This window comes from Strigops habroptila, chromosome 8, assembly GCF_004027225.2.
Source record: "Strigops habroptila isolate Jane chromosome 8, bStrHab1.2.pri, whole genome shotgun sequence".
Taxonomy (NCBI): domain Eukaryota; kingdom Metazoa; phylum Chordata; class Aves; order Psittaciformes; family Psittacidae; genus Strigops; species Strigops habroptila.
The window spans coordinates 35384033-35403144 of record NC_044284.2 but is presented as its reverse complement, the minus strand read 5'-3'; the positions used below and the strand labels follow the sequence as shown (position 1 = coordinate 35403144).

The window sequence follows — 19112 nt, the reverse complement described above, 5'->3', positions numbered from 1 at the left end:
TGAGCACCCCTCAGTCCCCAAGTGGGAATGGGGGCACGGCACCTCCTTATGCACTTAATAGAGACAGAGAGGGCTGCGTGGACACTCCTAAGGAGGAGAGAGGTGGGCTGTAGACACCCTGTCCCCCAGTGGCTGTGGGGACACGGGCACCCCATGCCCCTAACAGGGACAGAGGTGGGGGCACGGGCACACCCCGCGCCCCAAAGAGGCGGTGGGGATGCGGTTGCACCCTGCCGCACCAAAGGAGCTGACGCCATGCCAGTGGACACAGGAGGGTGGCAAGGGAGGCAAGAGGGTGGCGTGGGCACCCCAAAAATCTGGGGACAACCGCCAGCCGAGCTGTAGGCACTCGTGGGCCTCTCCAGCTGGGCGGGCAAGCGTAGCCCCCCTCACCCCAGGGGCCAGAGCTGCCCCCCAGGCCCGGGCACGCTGCCCGCTCCGGGACTGTCGCTGCCGAAAAGCGAGATAGACAGCCAGTGCCCCAGCCCCACCTGCCCTCCCACCGTCCGGCATCCGCCCGGGGCGCGTCCCCCCTCCCGCACCTCAGGCGAGAAACGGCCTTAGTGTGAATACGGGGTGGGTGCCGGGGATCTCCGGGGGCAGCCGGTGCTTAGCACTGGGTTGCAGTGCTCCTGCACGGAGAGGCCCGCTCAGCCTGGGCCGGGCTGGCACAGAGGGAACCCCCGCCCCACGACCCCCCGCCTCAGAGTCCCCCACCGGCAATGTCCGCCCTGCCGCTCCCGGTCCGCTGCTGGTTTTGAAGCCCCCGCGGGTCTCCCACGCCCAGCGCGGGCCCCCCGCGCCTCGCAGCCGCCGGTGCGTTCACACCCGCCCGCTGTCCGCCCCCCCCGAGCCCGCGCCCGGGGCCCGCAGGAGGGACGGTAGCGCGGCCGGGGCTTGGCGTGAAAATGATCAAGGGCCGCGGGCAGCGCCGGAGCGCAGCGCCCGTCTGATGCTGCCCGCCCGGAGGCCCCGTCGAACAAAGGCGGCATTGAGGCCCCGGCTGCGCCCCCCCCGCACCCCCGCCCCGAGCTGGCATCTTGGCGCGACATTAATGAACTCGCCTGTTTGTGCTCCCCCGGCCCCTCTCTCCTCCCACCGCCCGGGGGGCACCATATATATACATCCCTCCTCACCCGCCTCGGGCGTTTTGGGGGGTCCCCCTTCTGCCCCTTTTTGCCCGCCCGGGGATGGAGCAAGGAGGCAAGAGGATGCGGGACTCTCTTCTCGGGGTCCGCCTCGTCCCCCCCGTGCTGCTGCCGCTGCTGCCGCTGCTGCCACTGCTGCAGCTAGTGGGGGGGGCCCCCCTGGGCCAGGGGCTGTACCCCATGCCGGCCGGCGTCCTGCAAGGTCAGTGGGGCACGGGGATGGGGGCATCTTTGCTGGAGGGGTTGGCTGTGGATAGGGCGGCTGTAGGAGCTGGGACTCCTGGGTTCATTCTCTGGAATGAGGATGGGGAAAAGCGCAAGTAGGATGCCCGGGTCTCTGCCAAAGCCCCCCAGGTCCTGGGGCATGCCATGCTGCCTGGTCAGGGTGGCAAGTGCTGCCTGTGGCACTAGGGGATACAGGGGTTGCAGGGGGCTGGTTTGTGCCCCGCAGTCACCAGCTTTCTCTCCTGCCCAGCTACTTGTGCCAGCCCCGGGGACCCTGGCCCAGGCACAGCCAGCAGAAGGGCAGCTGTGGGTGGGCACAGGTGGGCGCAGGTGGGCACAGGTGTAAGCACACGTGGGGATGCACATACAGGGCATGCACAGGACTGCACAGAAATGGGCACGTGCAGGGACATGCAGACGTGGGCGCATGAACCCTGACACACACAGACGTATGCATGGGTACATGCACACTGACACGCATGGACACACCTGTTTGGCCTCAGCCCTGCTGCATGCCCATGTTTACACACATGCATGCTCACAGGGTCTCCACATACAAAGGGCACTCACAGATCTGGCAAACACCCTCCCCACGCCATGTGCCAGCCCCAGCAGGGAGGTGACACTTGTGTCTGTCACCCTAGGCGATGTCAACCAGTGACAGGCTATGCCCAGCCTGACATCCATCATGGATATATTGGGGAACAGGCACCGGCTGGGCTGAGGGCACCCTGTAACTGCGGTGGGAGGAAGTGGGGTGTGCCGAGGGTTTGAGCACCCAATGTGTGTGCCTGGCAGCACTGTCAAGCCGGGGGACGCTGGTGCTGGAGGCGGCTCTGAGGAGTGCACTGCTGGCACTGGAACGGGCACTGGCTGAGCAGCAACGGCAGCAGAGTGCCTGTGGGCTCTGTGCCCCCTGCCTCTTCCCCCCCTGCGCCAACCTCACCCGCCACTGCTCACGTGAGTCACGTCCCCATGGCCCCCACTGCCCCATTCCAGGAGACCCTACCCAAACACGGACCCATGCCTGGAGACTGTACTCAAATCTTTCTTTGGGTCCCTACCAAAGTACTGCCGTATCCCCTAGAAACCCTACCAAAATGACACCTCAAGACCCTACCCAAACAGTACCACATGCACTATAGGCTTTACCTTACAGGGTTTACCAAAACAATGCCCAGACTCCCAAAATATATCCCTAAGTGCCCTTCCTCATCTTCTCTAGATCCTACCCAAACATTACCTGGAGCCCTACCCAAAACATTGCCTTATTTCTTGTCTCCTTCCTAGACATTCCCCAAAAAACATATCCCAGCACCCAGGAGACCCTAACAAAACATGCCAACACCTCAACCCCACCATGCCCCCTTCTCACCCACCTCAAAGTGGAGCCCAGGTTGGTCTGGGCAAAGGTGGGCAGGGAGGACATGGGGATGCCCACAGCCCTACTGTCCTTGCAGCGCCAGCCGTGCCCCCCACCATGCCCCCCAGCTGCCAGGCCCTGCTGGATGCCCAGGCGCTGCCCGAGCTGCCCCAGCGCAACTGGGCATTGAGCCAGGCCTGTGCCCCCTACCAGCGCCTGTGCCCACCCGGGGGGGCCCCGCACACCTGCGCCCTGCTCAGCGCCCGTCTCTGCCGCCACCGCCTCCAGGAGTGCCGTGAGTGGGCACCTGCATCGCCCTGGATCCTCCCAGAGAGGGGATACCCTACAATAACAAAGGAGGCATCCCCAAGGGGTGCCTGGAGTTGCCTGGAGGGGATATGGGGGCACTGGGAGTGACAGGGGGTGCTGGGGTGGGGAGACTAGGGAGGCGGGGTATGGTAGGGGAATTGAGAGGGATGGAGGGATCTAGGGTGAGAGGTGGAGTTTTGGGGGATGGAGACATTGAGAGCAATGAGCGGATTGGGGGAACAGGGTGTTGAAGGGTGATGGATAATATAGGGTGGGAGAGGGGAGTGTGGGAGAAGGGGACACAGGGCAGTGGCAGAAAGATTTGGGACACTGAGTCACTGGGGGTGACAAGCATTCCTAGGGTGGTACTGGGGTGCTTGTTCGGGATGATGGGGGCCTCCGGGGCACTGAAAAGAACTGGGGGGAATTGGGGATAGCAGGTACATGATAGTGATATTGGGGGTTGTCCCCACATACCATGAGAGCTTGTCCCTACAGGGATGGCAGCCTCAGGCCCTGATGCACAAGAAGAGGTGGTGATGCCAGGTGAGCCCACCCCAAGCCCCTCCCCACGCCGACAGGCGCCCTGGCCTCCTGGCTGCCTGCTGGGCCGGGGGGCAGAGGTTAGCGTCGGCAGCTGCCGGGCCGCCGGGTGCCCCCGGCCCACCGCCCGCTCGCCTCTGTGAGCACAATGCGGCTTGACAGCGCGCCCGGCACGGCCTAATCCCCCTGGGGGCCGTACGCCACCCCCTCTGCCGGCCACGGCCATGCCAGCCACTCCATGCCCACCGGGGAGAGGGGGTGTCCTGGCGGTAGGGCTGCAGGACCCCCCTTCTCACCCCGGCTTTGTCCCCCAGGGAGCTGCGGGCACCGTGGGGTCCCCCAAGGCAACATCACGGCCCCCCGAGGACGGATCATGGGCGGCAGCGTGGCCCTGCAGGGCGCCTGGCCCTGGCTGGTGTCGGTGCAGCTCCACGGGGAGCTGATGTGTGGAGGAGTGCTTGTGGGGCTCTCTTGGGTCCTCACCGCGGCCCACTGCTTTGCTGGGTATGGCAGGGGATACAGCAACATAGGGATGATGTTGCTGCAAAGGGGGGCACAGAGTGGCACCCGTGGCACCCCTGTAACTAGCTGCCTCTTACTCTACCAGGAACCAGAATGAGCTGGCATGGACGGTGGTGGTGGGTGACCATGAGCTGGGCAAGCCCAGTGCAGGCGAGCAGGCAGTGCCTGTGCGGCGCATCCTGCCTCACCCCAAGGTCAGTAGAGGTGGGCACCCCCCTGACCACCCTTTGCATGCCCCATAGACCCCACTGACACCTTCCCATCTCCTTCCAGTTTAACCCCAAGACATTTCACGGAGACCTGGCACTGCTGGAACTGGCTGTGCCATTGGTCCCGTCACCCACCATCAGCCCTGTGTGCCTTCCCAGCAGCCCTGCAGAGCCCAGCCCTGGCACTGCCTGCTACATTGTGGGCTGGGGCTCCCTCTATGAAGGTAGGTGCCACCCCAACACCCGTGGGGTCTGTGGAGCGTCCTCTTTGGTGCCCTCTCTGGTGCCCAGTGCCGATTCACTGAGCCAGGGCAGGGGGCTGCAAAAGAGATGGGGGTGTCCAGGCACGGAGGACACCATAATGGGTGCCTTGCCCAGCAGAGGGGCCAGCAGCCAACGTGGTGATGGAGGCACAGGTGCCCCTGCTCAGCCAGGAGACATGCCGGGGTGCTCTGGGCAGGGACCTGATCACCAACACCATGTTCTGTGCTGGGTACTTGTCCGGGGGCATCGATTCCTGCCAGGTAATGCCCAGGGCTGTGGAGCTGCTGGCCCACCAACCCAAAACCCCTCATGGCACACAGCGCTGGGCGTGTGCCACAGCCCAGCGCAGCCTGGGGTCCCATGCCAGACCAATGCATGGGCATCCCCCCACCACAGGGTGACTCGGGGGGCCCGCTGGCATGCCGGGACCCCTCCTCACACCGCTTTGTCCTCTATGGTATCACGTCGTGGGGCGATGGCTGCGGGGAGCGGGGCAAACCGGGTGTCTACACCCGTGTCACTGCCTTCATGGACTGGCTCAGACTCCAGATGGACCGTGAGTGCCACTGGCTGTACTGTGGGGTTGGAGGTGCCCAGGGTGCTGTGGGGACACATCACCCCAGTGGTGTTCAACACTTCATGGCAGCTCTGGTGCCCTCACAGCTGCACCTGGCAGCCAGGAACCAAGCTGCTTCGACCTGCTGGCAGTGTCCCAGCTGTCCCCCGAGCAGCAGCCAGCCGAGCGGGCTCGCCTCTGCGCTTTCTATGCCGGGTCCTGCCGGGCCCCGCAAGGCCACGCTGCCTGCGCCCGCCTGGCTGAGCAGACCTGCCGTGCCAGGACCAGACGATGTGGTGAGCCAGGGGGTTGTGCTGGGGCGAGGGTGTGGGGAGGGACCTCGTTTCTGGCAGCGTGGGGCCAGCATGGGGCCAGAGCCATGGCTCCCTCACTGCGCCCACAGAGCTGCACTCCTACGCCCAGACCTTGGTGGATCTCCTGCGCAGAGCTGGGGACTTCATCCGAAACCAGCTGGATTTCTCCTTTCTCACCCATGCTCTGCCTCAGCTCCTGGGCAAGATCTATGGGCATCTCTTTCCCCACCGTGTCCGCAGGAATGCCCCAGGTATCCTCCTGGGCCGGGCCACACCATGCCCACTTGGGATCCCATTGGTTCCCCTGTGCTGGTGGCCAGGGCACCATCAGCCTGGCCTGGCACTCCCATGGGTATCCCCTACCTCTTGTCCCTTCTGTCCCCTTCTTATCCCCACAGGCCCAGCTGTGGCAGAGGATCAGTCAAGCCCCATGGCAGAGGGACCCCAGAGACGCCCCACCAGGTGAGGCACGGTGGGCCATGGGGCAAGAGGGGCTGAAGGGTTTGGGGAGGTGGGCAAGATGTCTGTGGGTGCAGACATGGCTTTTTGGTGACAGCCTAAAGCTTTGGAGGCCTGCTTTTCCTGCAGCCAGGGCACACCTGAAGGGAGGTGGGCATGGTCCCCTGGGTGCCACCAAAGACCTGCAGGGGGTATGTGAGGTGGCACTGCCCAGGGGATGGGTGCCACTGGGTGCTTGCCTGAGCTTGCCCCGCTGTGCTTGCAGGCAGGGAGCTGGGAGGCTGCCCCCCTTTGCAGGGCTTTTTGGTGCTGTGGGACCCAGGTTGCAGGACTGGGTGGAGGCGCTGAGGGCCATGGAGGGGGGCAGCCCCCTGGCACCCATCCTGGATGGGGGGCAGCTCCCCAGGGAGACATGGCTTTTCCTGCAGGTATGCGGTGATGGATGGGCTTGGGAGGAGCCACTGCCCTAGAGCCCAAAGTTCCCCTATGTCCACTCCTGACATCCCCTGATTCCATCATCCCCTGTGCGGCCACAGAGGTGGCATCTCCCACTCTGCCACCACAGATGGGGCATTTCACCCTCCCCAGCTGAAACCAGTGTTCCTAGTCAACCAGTGCAGAGCCAGTCATGGGTCTGACCTTGCAGCTTAGGATCCGACCCAACAAAGCCACGAAGCAGTCATGTGTCCCTGATGCCCTGCCTGACACCAGTCCAGATGTGCCCTACATTCTGCCACTGCGCACTTGGCCCATGGGTGCCCGTGGGTGCCCCAGCACCCACCCTGTCCCCCACTTCTCTTCAGCAAGGCAAGGAGGAGGTGGAGGAGCTGGTGGGACAGGGACGAGCCTTCCTTGCCCAGCTGCGGGCAGAACTAGACCTTGGCACCTTCCTCGAAGTCATGGAGCTGCGGCAAGCACCTGGAGAGCTGGCAGGGACCCCCACGCCAAACTGTGAGCCCCAGGAGCTGGGGAGCTGGGGTTGACGGGGCAGCAGGATGTGCATCTGCCAGCTGGCATAGTGCCTGAGCAGAGCCCATCGGCCATGTTCCCACCGTGGTTTTTACACCTCTCTCAGTGGCAGGGTCTGCACCGAGGGAGAAACGTGAGCTGGTGCCCATGGAGCTGCCAGGGCTGGAGGAGGAGGAGGCGGCAGGTGCGGGCAGAGGTAAGTGCCCCACAACTGCCGTGGGATGCCCCATGCCATGGGGACGGTGACAAGCCCACCTCAGCTTTGCATTCTGGTCCCGTGTCAGTGGGACAGCCCTTGCCCATACCCTGCTCCACAGGGACCCTCTGCCCCTGTTTCCCCCACGTTCCCAGAGCATGGGTGCTCCTCCTCAGAGGTGGTGTGGTGCCCCTGCAATTCATCTTCATGTCCCCCCTCCATGTCTCTCCTGCCCACCCCAGCAGTTGCCGCCTGCCCCGGCCTCAACGAGTCAGCGGTTCGGGTGGGTGCTGTGCGGGACCTGTACGCCTGGGTGCTGCGGGTGCCCGAGCCAGACCTGGCCATGACTTTCCAGGAGGTGAGTGCCCTGTCCAGCTACTCCAGGCCCCGACCCTCACAGCCAGATGGTGCCACCTCCCAGCCCATCACTGCCCTGCTATGCTCCTGGCTCCCCTGGGACTCACCATGTTGTCATCTTCCCGCAGATCCTGGTGGACTTGGGCTCCAAAAATGCCAAGGGACTGTACCGGGCGCAGGTGCGGGCCACGGTGGGGGGCCGCCCCACAGCATTCACTGGCCTTGTGGGGCTGGAAAGTGACTCGCTAGCCCGCAGCATGCCTGGCCTCGTTGCTCTGGCACTTGAGGCGCTGAAAACCTAAAGGTGCCCCTGGGGAACCGTGCCAGTGTGGGGACAGGGTGCTGGGGCAGGGGTCTCCCATGTCCTTCAAACACAGCTCACTCCGCAGCTCAGGCTCTTCTACCCTTTTGTCCCCCGTTGTGCCTCAGTTTCGCTCTTCCCACCAGCACTGCCCGACCTACCCAGGGCCATGGGGCACCGAGGGGCACCTGGAACATCTCAGCTGGGGATCATGGCCCTCATTTCCCCTGGGACCCCCATCTTGGAAAGCCCACCCCCATTTTCTCCATAGGCACCTGGGCTGTTATTTATTTGTACAGAGAAAGGTTTATTTTTCAATAAAGAAGGGCTCTATTTTCCAGTAGCTGGTGAGTGTGAAGCGAGTGCTGTGTCACAGGGTGCCAGTGATGCGGGGGCCAGTGGGGAAATTCCCATGACGGATATGACACCCCATTGCATCCCCCTTCCTACCCCTCCTGTACTCTGAAGCAGTGCCCCCAGCCTTGGTTCCTGCCCCTAACATCAGTTCCTGCTCAACCTGGCACAGGCTCCCCAGCCCTCAGTCCAGGGGTTGGACTCCCCTCCTGCCCACTGCAGCACACACAGCACGGCACAGCACCGGTGCCTACCCCTGGTGCCACGCCATCGGGGCCCACATGAAACCTCCTGCTGGTGCAGGGGCTGAGGCTGCCCTAAGCCAGTGATGAGTGCTGGGGTGGTGCCACCCCTGTGCTTGGGCATCCGTGGGTACCAACCCCTCCTGCTTGTGAGGAGCTACCACCCTCGAGCAGCACTGCTGGGGCTGCTGAGCAACAGGGAAGGGACCGCTCCTCCCAGCGCCCCGCAGTGCTCGTGCTGGGGTGCCCAGGCACAGGGTGATGGGCTGACATCCGTGGAGCCAGCAAGGCCATCTGTGCCTGCCCATCTCCCCTTCTGCGGGTGCAGGGGGTGCCGGAAGAGAGGGGTGGGAGCAGGAATCCAGTGCGGGTAGCCTTCCCCCTCCGCACCTGGCACCATCCATCTTCCACTCCATCCGGCAGCCGGACATCCGCTCAGCCAGGCCAGGCGAGGAGGCAGCCAGGGCCTGGCACGACACGAGGGCACTGCGGGCATGTGGGACCTGATGGGGCGGCTGGCCCTGCTTGGGGCACTGGTGCTGTCAGGTGAGCAGGGCCCAGGGTCTTGGACACGGGGTTGTCCCATTTAGGGGGTTCTGGGCCCCCTCAATAGGGTCGTGGAGGGGGGGTGATGGTGGCAGGATCTGGGCAAGAGTGTCCCCAGGGCTGCACTTTGGGTATTGCTTGGCAGAGTCCCATCACTGAGCATCCCCTGCGCTTCTGTCCTGGCTGTGCCACCCAGAGCCATGTCCCTGCCTGGGCTGTGTGTGTCTGTCTGTACACAGTGTCACTGTGTGTGTCTGTCTGTACACAGTGTCACTGTGTCTGTGTGTCCCTGTGTGTGCCTATGTGCACAGTGAAACTGCATCTATGACCACATGTCCATGCATAGACTGTGTCCATATCCATCTCTCCATGTGTGCCTCTGTGTGTCCATCCACTTACATGCACAGTGCCACTGTGTCTGTACCTAAGTGTCTCATGTTTGTGTGTCCCTGTGTGTGCTGGGTCTATAACTGTGTATCCCTCTGTGTCCACGGCCACATCCTTGTTCCATGCCCATGTGCCCCCACATGCCTGTCATGCCTGCATGTCCCATGCCCATGCCCCTGTGCAGCACAAACATGTGGTGTCCTGGCCTGCTTCTGTCCTCTCCATCCTTAATCCACCCTGTCCTCACTGAGCATCCCTGTGGGGTGATATTTGGCCCAGTAACCCCCTAGACCCCTCCGTGTGCCTAACCCCACACCCCCAGGTGGGCTCTGCGTGAACCAGGAGGAGCGGCTCATCCACCACCTCTTTGAGGAGAAGGGCTACGACAAGGAGATGCGCCCCGTCACCTCCAACGACCAGGTTGTGGACGTCTACCTCGCTCTCACCCTGTCCAACCTCATCTCGCTGGTGAGTCGCAGCAGGCAACGCCCACCATGGGGTGCTCCCCAGCCATGCCGCACCTGTAGTGCTGGCTGGGTTGGGGGACCCCTGAGGCTGCTGCCCCAAAGCCTGGCTGATTGAGGTGGTGGGTCCTCAGCTGGGGGGTTGCAGCTGCTGGGCATGGCCCTAGCATCTTACTGCCCCACACTGTCATTGCAGAAAGAAGTGGATGAGACGCTCACCACCAATGTATGGCTAGAGCACGTGAGTAGGGGCAGGCATCACGGCACCAGTTGTGTCCTGAGGCATGAGCAATGGGGTGGCCCAATGTGGCGATACAGTGACCTGGGGATCCCTCCCCTCCAGGGCTGGACTGATTACCGCCTGCAGTGGAACAAGTCCGAGTTTGGGGACATCGAGGTGCTCCGCCTGCCACCAGACATGCTGTGGCTGCCTGAGATAGTCCTGGAGAACAAGTGAGCTGTGCCTCAGTTTCTCCTTGCAACCCCTCTGAGCTGTGCCTGGTGCATGTCCAGGTCTCCCCCTGCCTCTTGCTGGCCCCACCATCACCTCATCTCTCTCCTGGCACAGCAATGACGGGCTCTTTGAGGTCGCTTACTACTGCAATGTCCTCATCTACAACACGGGCTACGTCTACTGGCTGCCGCCCGCCATCTTCCGCAGTGCCTGTTCCATCAACGTCGACTTCTTCCCCTTTGACTGGCAGAACTGCACCCTCAAATTCAGGTGCTGGGGGGCTGGCTGGGACAGGGGCAGGCAGTAGGGTGGGCATACTGGCTCCCTGCAGTGCCTGCTGCTGCCAGCACCTTCCCTTGCTGTTTGGATGCAGCCAGATGGGGGCTTGCAGATGACTCGGTAGCCTGAGTCCATCATGCTGGAGGTCAGGGTGGGTGAGTGGTGGGTACCAAGCAGCAGATGCAGCCCCTCACTGCCTGTCCCCCCTCTGTCTGTGGGTCAGCTCACTGGCATACAGTGCCCTGGAGATCAGCATGCACTTGAAAGAGGACAGTGACCCAGAGACGGGCAAGTATTACCCAGTGGAGTGGATCATCATCGACCCTGAAGGCTTCACAGGTAATGCTTGTGTTCTCTGACATGTCCTGAGGCAGCAGGACAACCTATACAGGGCTCAGGGGCACCCTGGCTTGGGGTGCCCTGCCACAGACACACCGGATTAGCTGGGGCTTTGGAACCCTGGTGCCCATCCACCAGGCTTAGAGCTGCCCAGACCCAGGATGGGGAGACTGGTGCTGCTGGGACTGGTGAGGATGGGCACAGCAGGGGTTCCTCATGCTATGTGCTGTCCTATCTGTCCTGGCAGAGAATGGGGAATGGGAAATAATCCACCGCCCAGCCCGCAAGAACATCCACCCTGAAAGCCCCCCTGAGAGCAGCGAGCACCAGGACATCACCTTCTACCTCATCATCAAGCGCAAGCCACTCTTCTATATTATCAACATTGTCACACCCTGCATCCTCATCGCCTTCATGACCATCCTCGTCTTCTACCTACCCGCTGACAGTAAGTGAGCCCCATGGCATCCACAGGGCACCTCCATGTCCCTCACTTGCATCAGGTCCTGGGATACACGGACACCCCAATGCCCAGAATGGGAACATCCTGGTACTAGAACACCCCTATGTAGGACACCATCATCCCAGCCACAAACCCTGGCAGGGGCACACTTGAGCACAGGATACCCCATATCTGGGGTACCCCCATAATAGAAAACCCTCTATGGGGCACTGCATGGTGGGACAGTGGGCAATCCTGGCACTGGGAGTGCTGGGACAGGGACCTGGGGCAGGGTTTGCCCTGAGCTTACCCGCTGCCCAGGTGGTGAGAAGATGACCCTGGCAATCTCCGTGCTCCTGGCCCAGTCTGTCTTCCTCCTGCTCATCTCCCAGCGCCTGCCTGCCACCTCCCATGCCATCCCCCTCATCGGCAAGTGAGTCCTGGGCACCACTAGGTGCAGTGGGGACATCGCGGGGTCTCCACGGTGCCAGAGGGCAGCTCCACCTGTGCCCAGCCCCTGCAGCAACGCCAGCTCCAGGTCTGTGCCCCACACAGGTATCTGCTTTTTATCATGCTTCTGGTGACAGCCGTGGTGGTGATCTGCGTCGTGGTCCTCAACTTCCATTTCCGCACCCCCAGCACCCACATCATGTCTGACTGGGTCAGAGAGGTGAGTGAGGTGCTGGGGTGGATAAACTAGTGGGTACAGGGGTGGAGGGCATGGGATAGCACAGTCCTGGGACAGCACAGCCCCAGCACAGCATTGGGGTGTCCTATCTGTACCACTCCAAGGGCTTGTACACCCAGGTTGGGAGCAGAAGGTGGGGACAAGGTGTCGTTGCACTGGGGAGGTGGCCAAGGGACCTGACAGCCCCTTCTGTGCCCCCAGGTCTTTTTGGAGAGCCTGCCCCGCCTGCTGGGCATGTCACAGCAGGCTGAGAACCCGGCGGGCGCCCCATGCATCCGGCGCTTCAGCTCAGCAGGCTACATCGCCAAGGCAGAGGAGTACTTCAGCGTCAAGTCCCGCAGCGAGCTCATGTTTGAGAAGCAGTCGGAGCGGCACGGGCTGGCCAGCCGCATCACCCCTGCCCGTGAGCTGCTGGGGAAGGGTGGTAGAGCGGGGATCTCCAGAGGTGGCATCCCTTCAGACCACATCTCACATCTCTTACCCCCAGGGCTGCAACCGCTGGGCATGGGCACAGGCGAGGAGCAGCTCTATGAGCACATAAAACCTGTCGTTGATAATGCCAACTTCATTGTCAAGCACATGCGGGAGAAAAACAGCTACAACGAGGTGGGGGCCATGAGCACGAGGGGGACAGAGGGAGCTCCCTGTGGCCACTGTGCCTCCTAATGCCCAGCTCCCGGCTCCCTTCCCAGGAGAAGGACAACTGGAACCAGGTGGCCCGGATTCTGGATCGCCTCTGCCTTTTCCTCATCACCCCCATGCTGGTGGTGGGCACCCTCTGGATCTTCCTCATGGGCATCTACAACCACCCGCCACCACTGCCCTTTGCCGGAGACCCCTACAACTACCAGGAGGAGAACAAGCGCTTCATCTAGGGGGGTGGGGAGTGCCAAGTGCCAGCCCCCCATCACCTGCCTTGGCTTAGGAAAATAAAGCTGGTACTTCTCACTGCAGGCATTGAGCTGGTGGCTCCCCATGGGCACAGTGCCCAACCTGAGCACTGTGTGTGTGTCAGGGAGGCTGATGCCCACCCAGTGAATGGGTGCTGTTGGGTGTTCTGAGCATGGTGGTCCTCAGCTGTGGCTGGAAGCAGTGTTTCCCACAGGGATGTGGTGGTACCAACCCCTGCTGAGCTGGTCACTTGGGACAGGATAGGCTGGTGAAGGGGATGGACCCCCCCCAGTACTGCACCATTCCCTGCAGTGGGCAGAGATGCCATCAGTGCCACATCACCCACTGTCCCCATGACGCCCCACAAGTGTTCCCCCCCAGCACACGCCAACCCACAGCACCTGGACGGGGGCCAAGGGGGTGTCTCCTTCCCCAGCTCAGCAGCAGGATACCAGAGCTCCGGTTTCAGGGGGCACAGCTGACATCCCCATACTGGCAGTGGCCCAAGGCAGCTGTCACATCCTCTCTGCTCAGCCATGAATCTTTCCCCACTCCCAATACCCCTACACAGGGTCTGGCAGGATTTGGACTTGGATCACTCCCCAGGCTGACATGGCGGGACTTGCCTGCTCCTTCCCCACCTTGGGAGCAGCCACCACCACGGGAGGGGATAGGGCACTGCTGGGGTGCTTGTGGGGGAGGCATCCCTTTTCCATAAGCCATGGGCACTTGGGTTTCTGTGCAGGGAGATGCATCCCTCTGTGCAGGACATGGGGAAATTGAGGCACAGAGATAATTTTGCTCCCAGATCCAATTCCAATCCCTCTTGGATTCGGGCTTCCCAGCAAACTGACACCAACCCTGCTGGCGGGGGGGCCTCAGTGGTCCCATGTCCCTCCCCGCCCCAGTGGCTGTTTGGAACAGCTGACGGTGGCAGGTGACAGCTGTCCTGTCCACCGGGCGCCAGGCCCAGAACACTGCTGTGCAGGCACCGAGTGCAGCTCCTGCGCCCCACAGCACCGCCATGCACTGCCACGGCCTCCTTCTCACCCTCTGCACCCTGGCAGGTAAGGGGTACCCGCCCTGGGGGGAAGTCTGGGGGGGGCACCTGGTCACCCCCCACCTCTGCCCTTGGGGGTTTGTCGCCCATGGGTGTACAGCGCTGTGCACCGTCCCACCAGGCTGCCTCCGTGCTGGCAGCTCACTGTCCCCATGTCCTGCCCTGGACAGGTCCCTGGGGTGAGTGGGGTGGGGGATGTAGGGGGGATATACGCCCTCCGCTTGCACGCTGGGACACTGACACACCATCAGGCATGCACAGCCACACACGCATGGCCATCCCCTCCCCACGCACACCCTCTGCCCCCCCACCAGCGGCAGGTCCTGGGCCATCAGTGGCCCTGCCATCCCCACCCCAGGGTGCCCCCATGGCACGTGCCCTTCCCAGGTGTGAGCTGCAGGAACCAGGAGGAGAAGCTGCTCCAGGACCTCATGACCAACTACAACCGGCACCTACGCCCAGCCCTGCATGGGGACCAGATCATTGATGTCACCCTCAAGCTCACCCTCACCAACCTCATCTCACTGGTGAGAAACTCCCCTCCCCAGTCCCAGGACAAGACAGGATTTGCCCCACAAAACAACTGCAAACATGGGGCAGTGGGCAGAGCAGGGCACTAAAGCCATATCCCCTCTTCTTTCCTTGCCAGAACGAGCGGGAGGAGACCCTGACCACTAACGTCTGGATTGAGATGGTGAGACCCCTCACCTCCAGGCAGGACATCCCCAGGCCATGTTTGCTTCTCAGGGTGGTAACCTACAGAGGGCTGCCGCTGTAATCTGCACCCCCTTTTGTGGGTGCCCCCAACTGAGCCCATTTTGGGGCAGCATAGGACAGGCAGCTCACAAGTTCCCCTCCTGAGGAATCACCATGACCCCTCCCTCTTTGCTCCCCTTTCCCCAGCAATGGTCCGATTATCGCCTGCGCTGGGACCCCGAGGAATATGACAACATCCAGCTGCTGCGGGTGCCCTCCACCATGGTCTGGCTGCCTGACATTGTCCTGGAGAACAAGTAGGTGACGGGGCAATGGGGACATATCCCCGCACAGGGGGTGGCAGCTGCTCCCTGGGCACAGTTTGGGGCTAAGCCTACTCTTTTCCCACCAGCATCGACGGGACGTTCGAGATCACCCTCTATGCCAACGTGCTGGTGTCCCCTGATGGCAGCATCTACTGGCTGCCCCCCGCCATTTACCGCAGCTCCTGCTCCATCCACGTCACCTATTTCCCCTTCGATTGGCAGAACTGCACCATGGTCTTCCAGTGAGCACGGGCTGGGCACGTGGGGGCACCATGACGGGTCCTCCTGGGATACAAGGGATTAGCATGGCATGTCCATTTTGCCCTGGGGCAATGCGCCCCTGGGCAGACAAGTGCCACCTACCTCTGCCCTGGCACCCCATCAGTGAGCAGGAGGCACCTTGGCCAAGCCAAGCACCCCAAAGCAGAGCTGGAGGTGGCCAGCGTGACCCAGTGCCACAGTGGCGCTGTTTGCCCACCCAGCTCATTGCATGCCAGCCTGTGCCACCCCTTCGTCCCTTCCCAGGTCCCAAACATACAGCGCCAATGAAATCAATCTCCTGCTGACCGTAGAGGAAGGCCAGACTGTGGAGTGGATCACCATCGACCCCGAGGCTTTCACAGGTAACACCACAGACACCCCTGTGGGACAAGAGCATCCTCCCACTGGGGGCACCAACAGGCTTGGTGCTGTGCCAGTGGCTGCCAAAAGCAGGGTTGGGGGGGCTATTAGCGGATCCCGCCATTACATGGGCACTTAAGTTATTAGTGGGAGCGGGAGTGTGGGAGAGATTTGTTTTTTTAACCCCCCCGCTCGAGGCTCTCATCGCCTGGCAGCCGCTCCTGGAGAGCACCGCTCCTGGGAGCTTGATTGATGCTGGGAATGTAGCTGTCACGGCCAAACGATGACGTTTTCCATCACATTTTAATTGCATATTGAAGGAACAAAATGCTTTTTGGGCAGCGAGATTTATTTTTTCATTACCGGCCCGAGCTGCAATCTTGACTGGGAAAAAATGCTATCGCTCCTGCTGACAGCAGGGGAAAACAGCGCGCCGTCACCCAGCATCACACTCAGCTTCCCAAGTGCCCTGGGGGCAGGGAGATGGGGGGACCCCAGCCCGACATGTAACATCCTGGGAGCCCCAAAGGGGCTCGAGGTGCCCCACATGTGCCTGGCTCCCCCCTCCACCCCAGGCACCCTGGCATGCTCCATGGGTCTCATCGCCCTTCCCAGTGACTCTAGCACCTTTCACTGCCCGTGCCCAGCCTGATGGGGCCCATGCTGATCATCAGTCCCCCCCTTCTTCCCCTTCCCCACACTGGGGGGCTGGCAGACCCAGTGCCCCCAGCGGGGCAATGGGACTCATGTGGCACTGACAGAGAATGGCGAATGGGCCATCAAGCACCGCCCAGCTCGGAAGATCATCAATTCAGAGCACTTCACCCCAGATGACACCCAGTACCAGCAGGTCATCTTCTACCTCGTTATCCAGCGCAAGCCACTCTTCTACATTATCAACATCATCGTGCCCTGTGTCCTCATCTCTGCCATGGCCGTGCTGGTCTATTTTCTGCCTGCTAAAGGTACGCACTGGTGCCATGTGCACCACTGGGGGCACAGGGATGTGCAAGGGGAGCAGTGACAGGCGAGGAAGGGCTCATTGACCTCTCTGTGCTAGAGGACCATCACTGCCATCTTTCTTCCACTCCGGTGACGTTTGGGGTGGGGAGAGCATATTTCCAGATACTCCACAGTTAAAGCATCATGGCAAGACTTGGACAGTTCAACTTTGGGGTGGGGGCTTTTTGCCAAAGGGAGACAATGCCCACACCATGCCAACCATGCCACCATGCCCCATGCCAACCTCTGCCTTCCCCCCTCCTTGGCAGCGGGTGGGCAGAAATGCACCGTCTCCATCAATGTCCTCCTGGCCCAGACTGTCTTCCTCTTCCTCATTGCCCAGAAGGTGCCTGAGACTTCCCAGGCTGTGCCTCTCATCGGGAAGTAAGTGATGCATGGGGATGGGAGTGCCAGCACTGTTGTCACACTCTGCAAGTGGGTTCTCTGTGCAGCAGCCAGTGCCCAGGGACAGGACCCTGGCACAGAAATAACCCTAGCCCAGGTGGGGCTGACACATGTGCCCTTGTCCCACTGCTGGTCCCCAGTTTCCAGCCCAGGAGAGCACCGAGAAGGACCTTATATGCCCATAGCTTGTGGCCCAGCAGCCCCACATAAAGCCCTGTGCCTCCTCCCCAGGTACCTCACCTTCCTCATGGTAGTGACGGTGGTGATTGTGGTGAATGCTGTTATCGTCCTCAACATCTCACTGAGAACGCCCAACACTCACTCCATGTCCCAGAGAGTGCGTCAGGTACCTGCCATCATTCCCCTACCCCTTATACATGGGGAATCAGGTGGGTATTTGGGGACCGACTCCACATCCCTCACAGAGCAGGGTGGCAGGCATGCCTTCATCTAAGTGCGAGTCATAGCACAAAAAGAGACCCCCCCCAAGATGTCCCCAAGGGATCACACTATGCCACTAAACCCCTCAAAGCCACTCCGAACACTGGGAGCAGCAGGTGCCAATGCACCCAGCATCCTACTGGTACAAGGGTACTGATGGGACGCTCCAGGAGATGCAAGGGGACCTGATCACACCCATTGCATGCCCCAGGGTGGTGTGAGGGAGTAAAGTCCCCACGGGTGATGCCGTTCCCAGGTGTGCCTGCACCTCCTGCCCCGCTACCTGGGAATGCACATGCCAGAGGAGACACCGGGACCTCCGCGAGCTGCCCGGAGGCGCAGTTCCCTGGGGCTCATTGTAAAAGCTGACGAGTACATGCTCTGGAAAGCCCGGACAGAGCTGCTCTTTGAGAAGCAGAAGGAGAGGGACGGGCTGATGAAAACTGTGCTGGAGAAGATCGGTGAGTGCCCCTGGGGGAGTTGGCATCTCCTCATGAGTCTGGGCGATGTGCCAGGCAGTCAGGCGCTCACTGGTGCCCGCTGTGCCGGCTCTGCTGCCCATAGAACGTGGCCTGGAGAGTGGCAGTGCCCAGGACTTCAGCCAGAGCCTGGAGGAGGCAGGCCCTGACATCTGTGCCTGCGTGGATGCCTGCAACCACATCGCCAATGCCACACGGGAGCAGAATGACTTCAACAGCGTGAGTCAGGGCCAGGGAGGAGAGGTAAACATGGGGGGCAGAGGCGGCAGCCCTCACGCCCTCCTCATGCCACCGGCAGGAGAGCGAAGAGTGGATCCTGGTGGGACGGGTGATTGACCGTGTCTGCTTCTTCATCATGGCCTCCCTATTCATGTGCGGCACCGTCGGTATCTTCCTCATGGCTCACTTCAACCAGGCGCCCGCCCTGCCCTTCCCTGGGGACCCCAAGCAGTATCTGCCGCAGTGACATGCCAGCCCTCCTGCTGCTGGCACTGCTGGAGCCAGGGACTGGCCATCCCCAAACCAGCCTGCCTGGCCGAGATCCCTGCGGGCACAGCAGCTCCTGGTACCAAGCACAGCACTGGAGGAGGACTTCGGGTGGCAGGGCTCTGCCACCCACAGCAGTGGTGGCGATGGGGAAGCGGGGAACACAGGGTGGCCATGCTGTGCTGCACGTGGAAGTAAAGCCTGTGGCAGTCTTGCAAGCCTATGTGGCATCATTGCTGCATGCCCACCGATGTGGTTACCCCTCTCGGATAGGCTGGATATGCCACCTGTGCAGGCCGGCCACAGACCTCTAAGCCACACAGTCCAATCTCAGCACCCCACAAGTGTCCTGAGAGACAAGACAAAGGAACTGGAGCAGAGTCAGGCATCTGATGGCCTGTGCACCAGCTCTTGCAGCAAAAGCCATGTTACCCCACTGCAAATTCACAGCTTCAAGCCCATAGCAAATGGGGCCCCTGGCATCCCTTGCCATGGCAATGGTGCCAATGGGGCAGGAATCAGCCCCCCATCCTGGGGCAGCTGATTCCTCCCTCCATTTATGCCCTGGCTACTGCTTTTGGTGGCAGCTGAATTGCTGTCCCTGCTCCCTAGCAAGCAGCTTGGGGTGGGAAAGACCTTGGGCCACCAGGCACCCAAACCCCCTCAAGGACAGGTGCCCATTGGCTCCTACTCTGCTATGTGCGTCACTACATGACTCCCTTCCTTGCTGGCCCCCCTTGCCCCATGGGATCATCTCTGTCAAGCACAGCCTCTT

General features: G+C 61.8%; 3 protein-coding genes across 3 annotated transcripts; all 3 read left to right on the top strand.

Moving 5' to 3' along the window:
• Window positions 1–1078: 1078 nt before the first annotated feature.
• On the top strand, window positions 1079–8078 carry PRSS56 (serine protease 56). Its single transcript, XM_030496068.1, has 17 exons — window positions 1079–1350; window positions 2149–2160; window positions 2834–3031; window positions 3544–3591; window positions 3903–4092; window positions 4196–4304; window positions 4384–4543; window positions 4701–4843; window positions 4980–5139; window positions 5247–5435; window positions 5543–5704; window positions 5852–5915; window positions 6178–6340; window positions 6716–6863; window positions 6988–7077; window positions 7320–7435; window positions 7563–8078. The coding sequence occupies exons 1-17, from the start codon at window positions 1191–1193 to the stop codon at window positions 7734–7736; spliced, it is 2286 nt and encodes a 761-aa protein (XP_030351928.1). The 5' UTR covers window positions 1079–1190; the 3' UTR covers window positions 7737–8078.
• A 735-nt stretch (window positions 8079–8813) lies between these two features.
• On the top strand, window positions 8814–12877 carry CHRND (cholinergic receptor nicotinic delta subunit). Its single transcript, XM_030496045.1, has 12 exons — window positions 8814–8877; window positions 9587–9732; window positions 9925–9969; window positions 10072–10181; window positions 10297–10452; window positions 10685–10800; window positions 11048–11248; window positions 11564–11675; window positions 11798–11912; window positions 12132–12333; window positions 12418–12536; window positions 12623–12877. The coding sequence occupies exons 1-12, from the start codon at window positions 8826–8828 to the stop codon at window positions 12803–12805; spliced, it is 1557 nt and encodes a 518-aa protein (XP_030351905.1). The 5' UTR covers window positions 8814–8825; the 3' UTR covers window positions 12806–12877.
• Window positions 12878–13845: 968 nt separating this feature from the next.
• On the top strand, window positions 13846–18385 carry CHRNG (cholinergic receptor nicotinic gamma subunit). Its single transcript, XM_030496219.1, has 12 exons — window positions 13846–13888; window positions 14269–14408; window positions 14531–14575; window positions 14785–14894; window positions 14990–15145; window positions 15429–15526; window positions 16286–16489; window positions 16796–16910; window positions 17163–17277; window positions 17629–17833; window positions 17937–18070; window positions 18150–18385. Exons 1-12 carry the CDS (start codon window positions 13846–13848, stop codon window positions 18315–18317), a joined length of 1533 nt encoding a protein of 510 aa, XP_030352079.1. The 3' UTR covers window positions 18318–18385.
• Window positions 18386–19112: the final 727 nt, after the last annotated feature.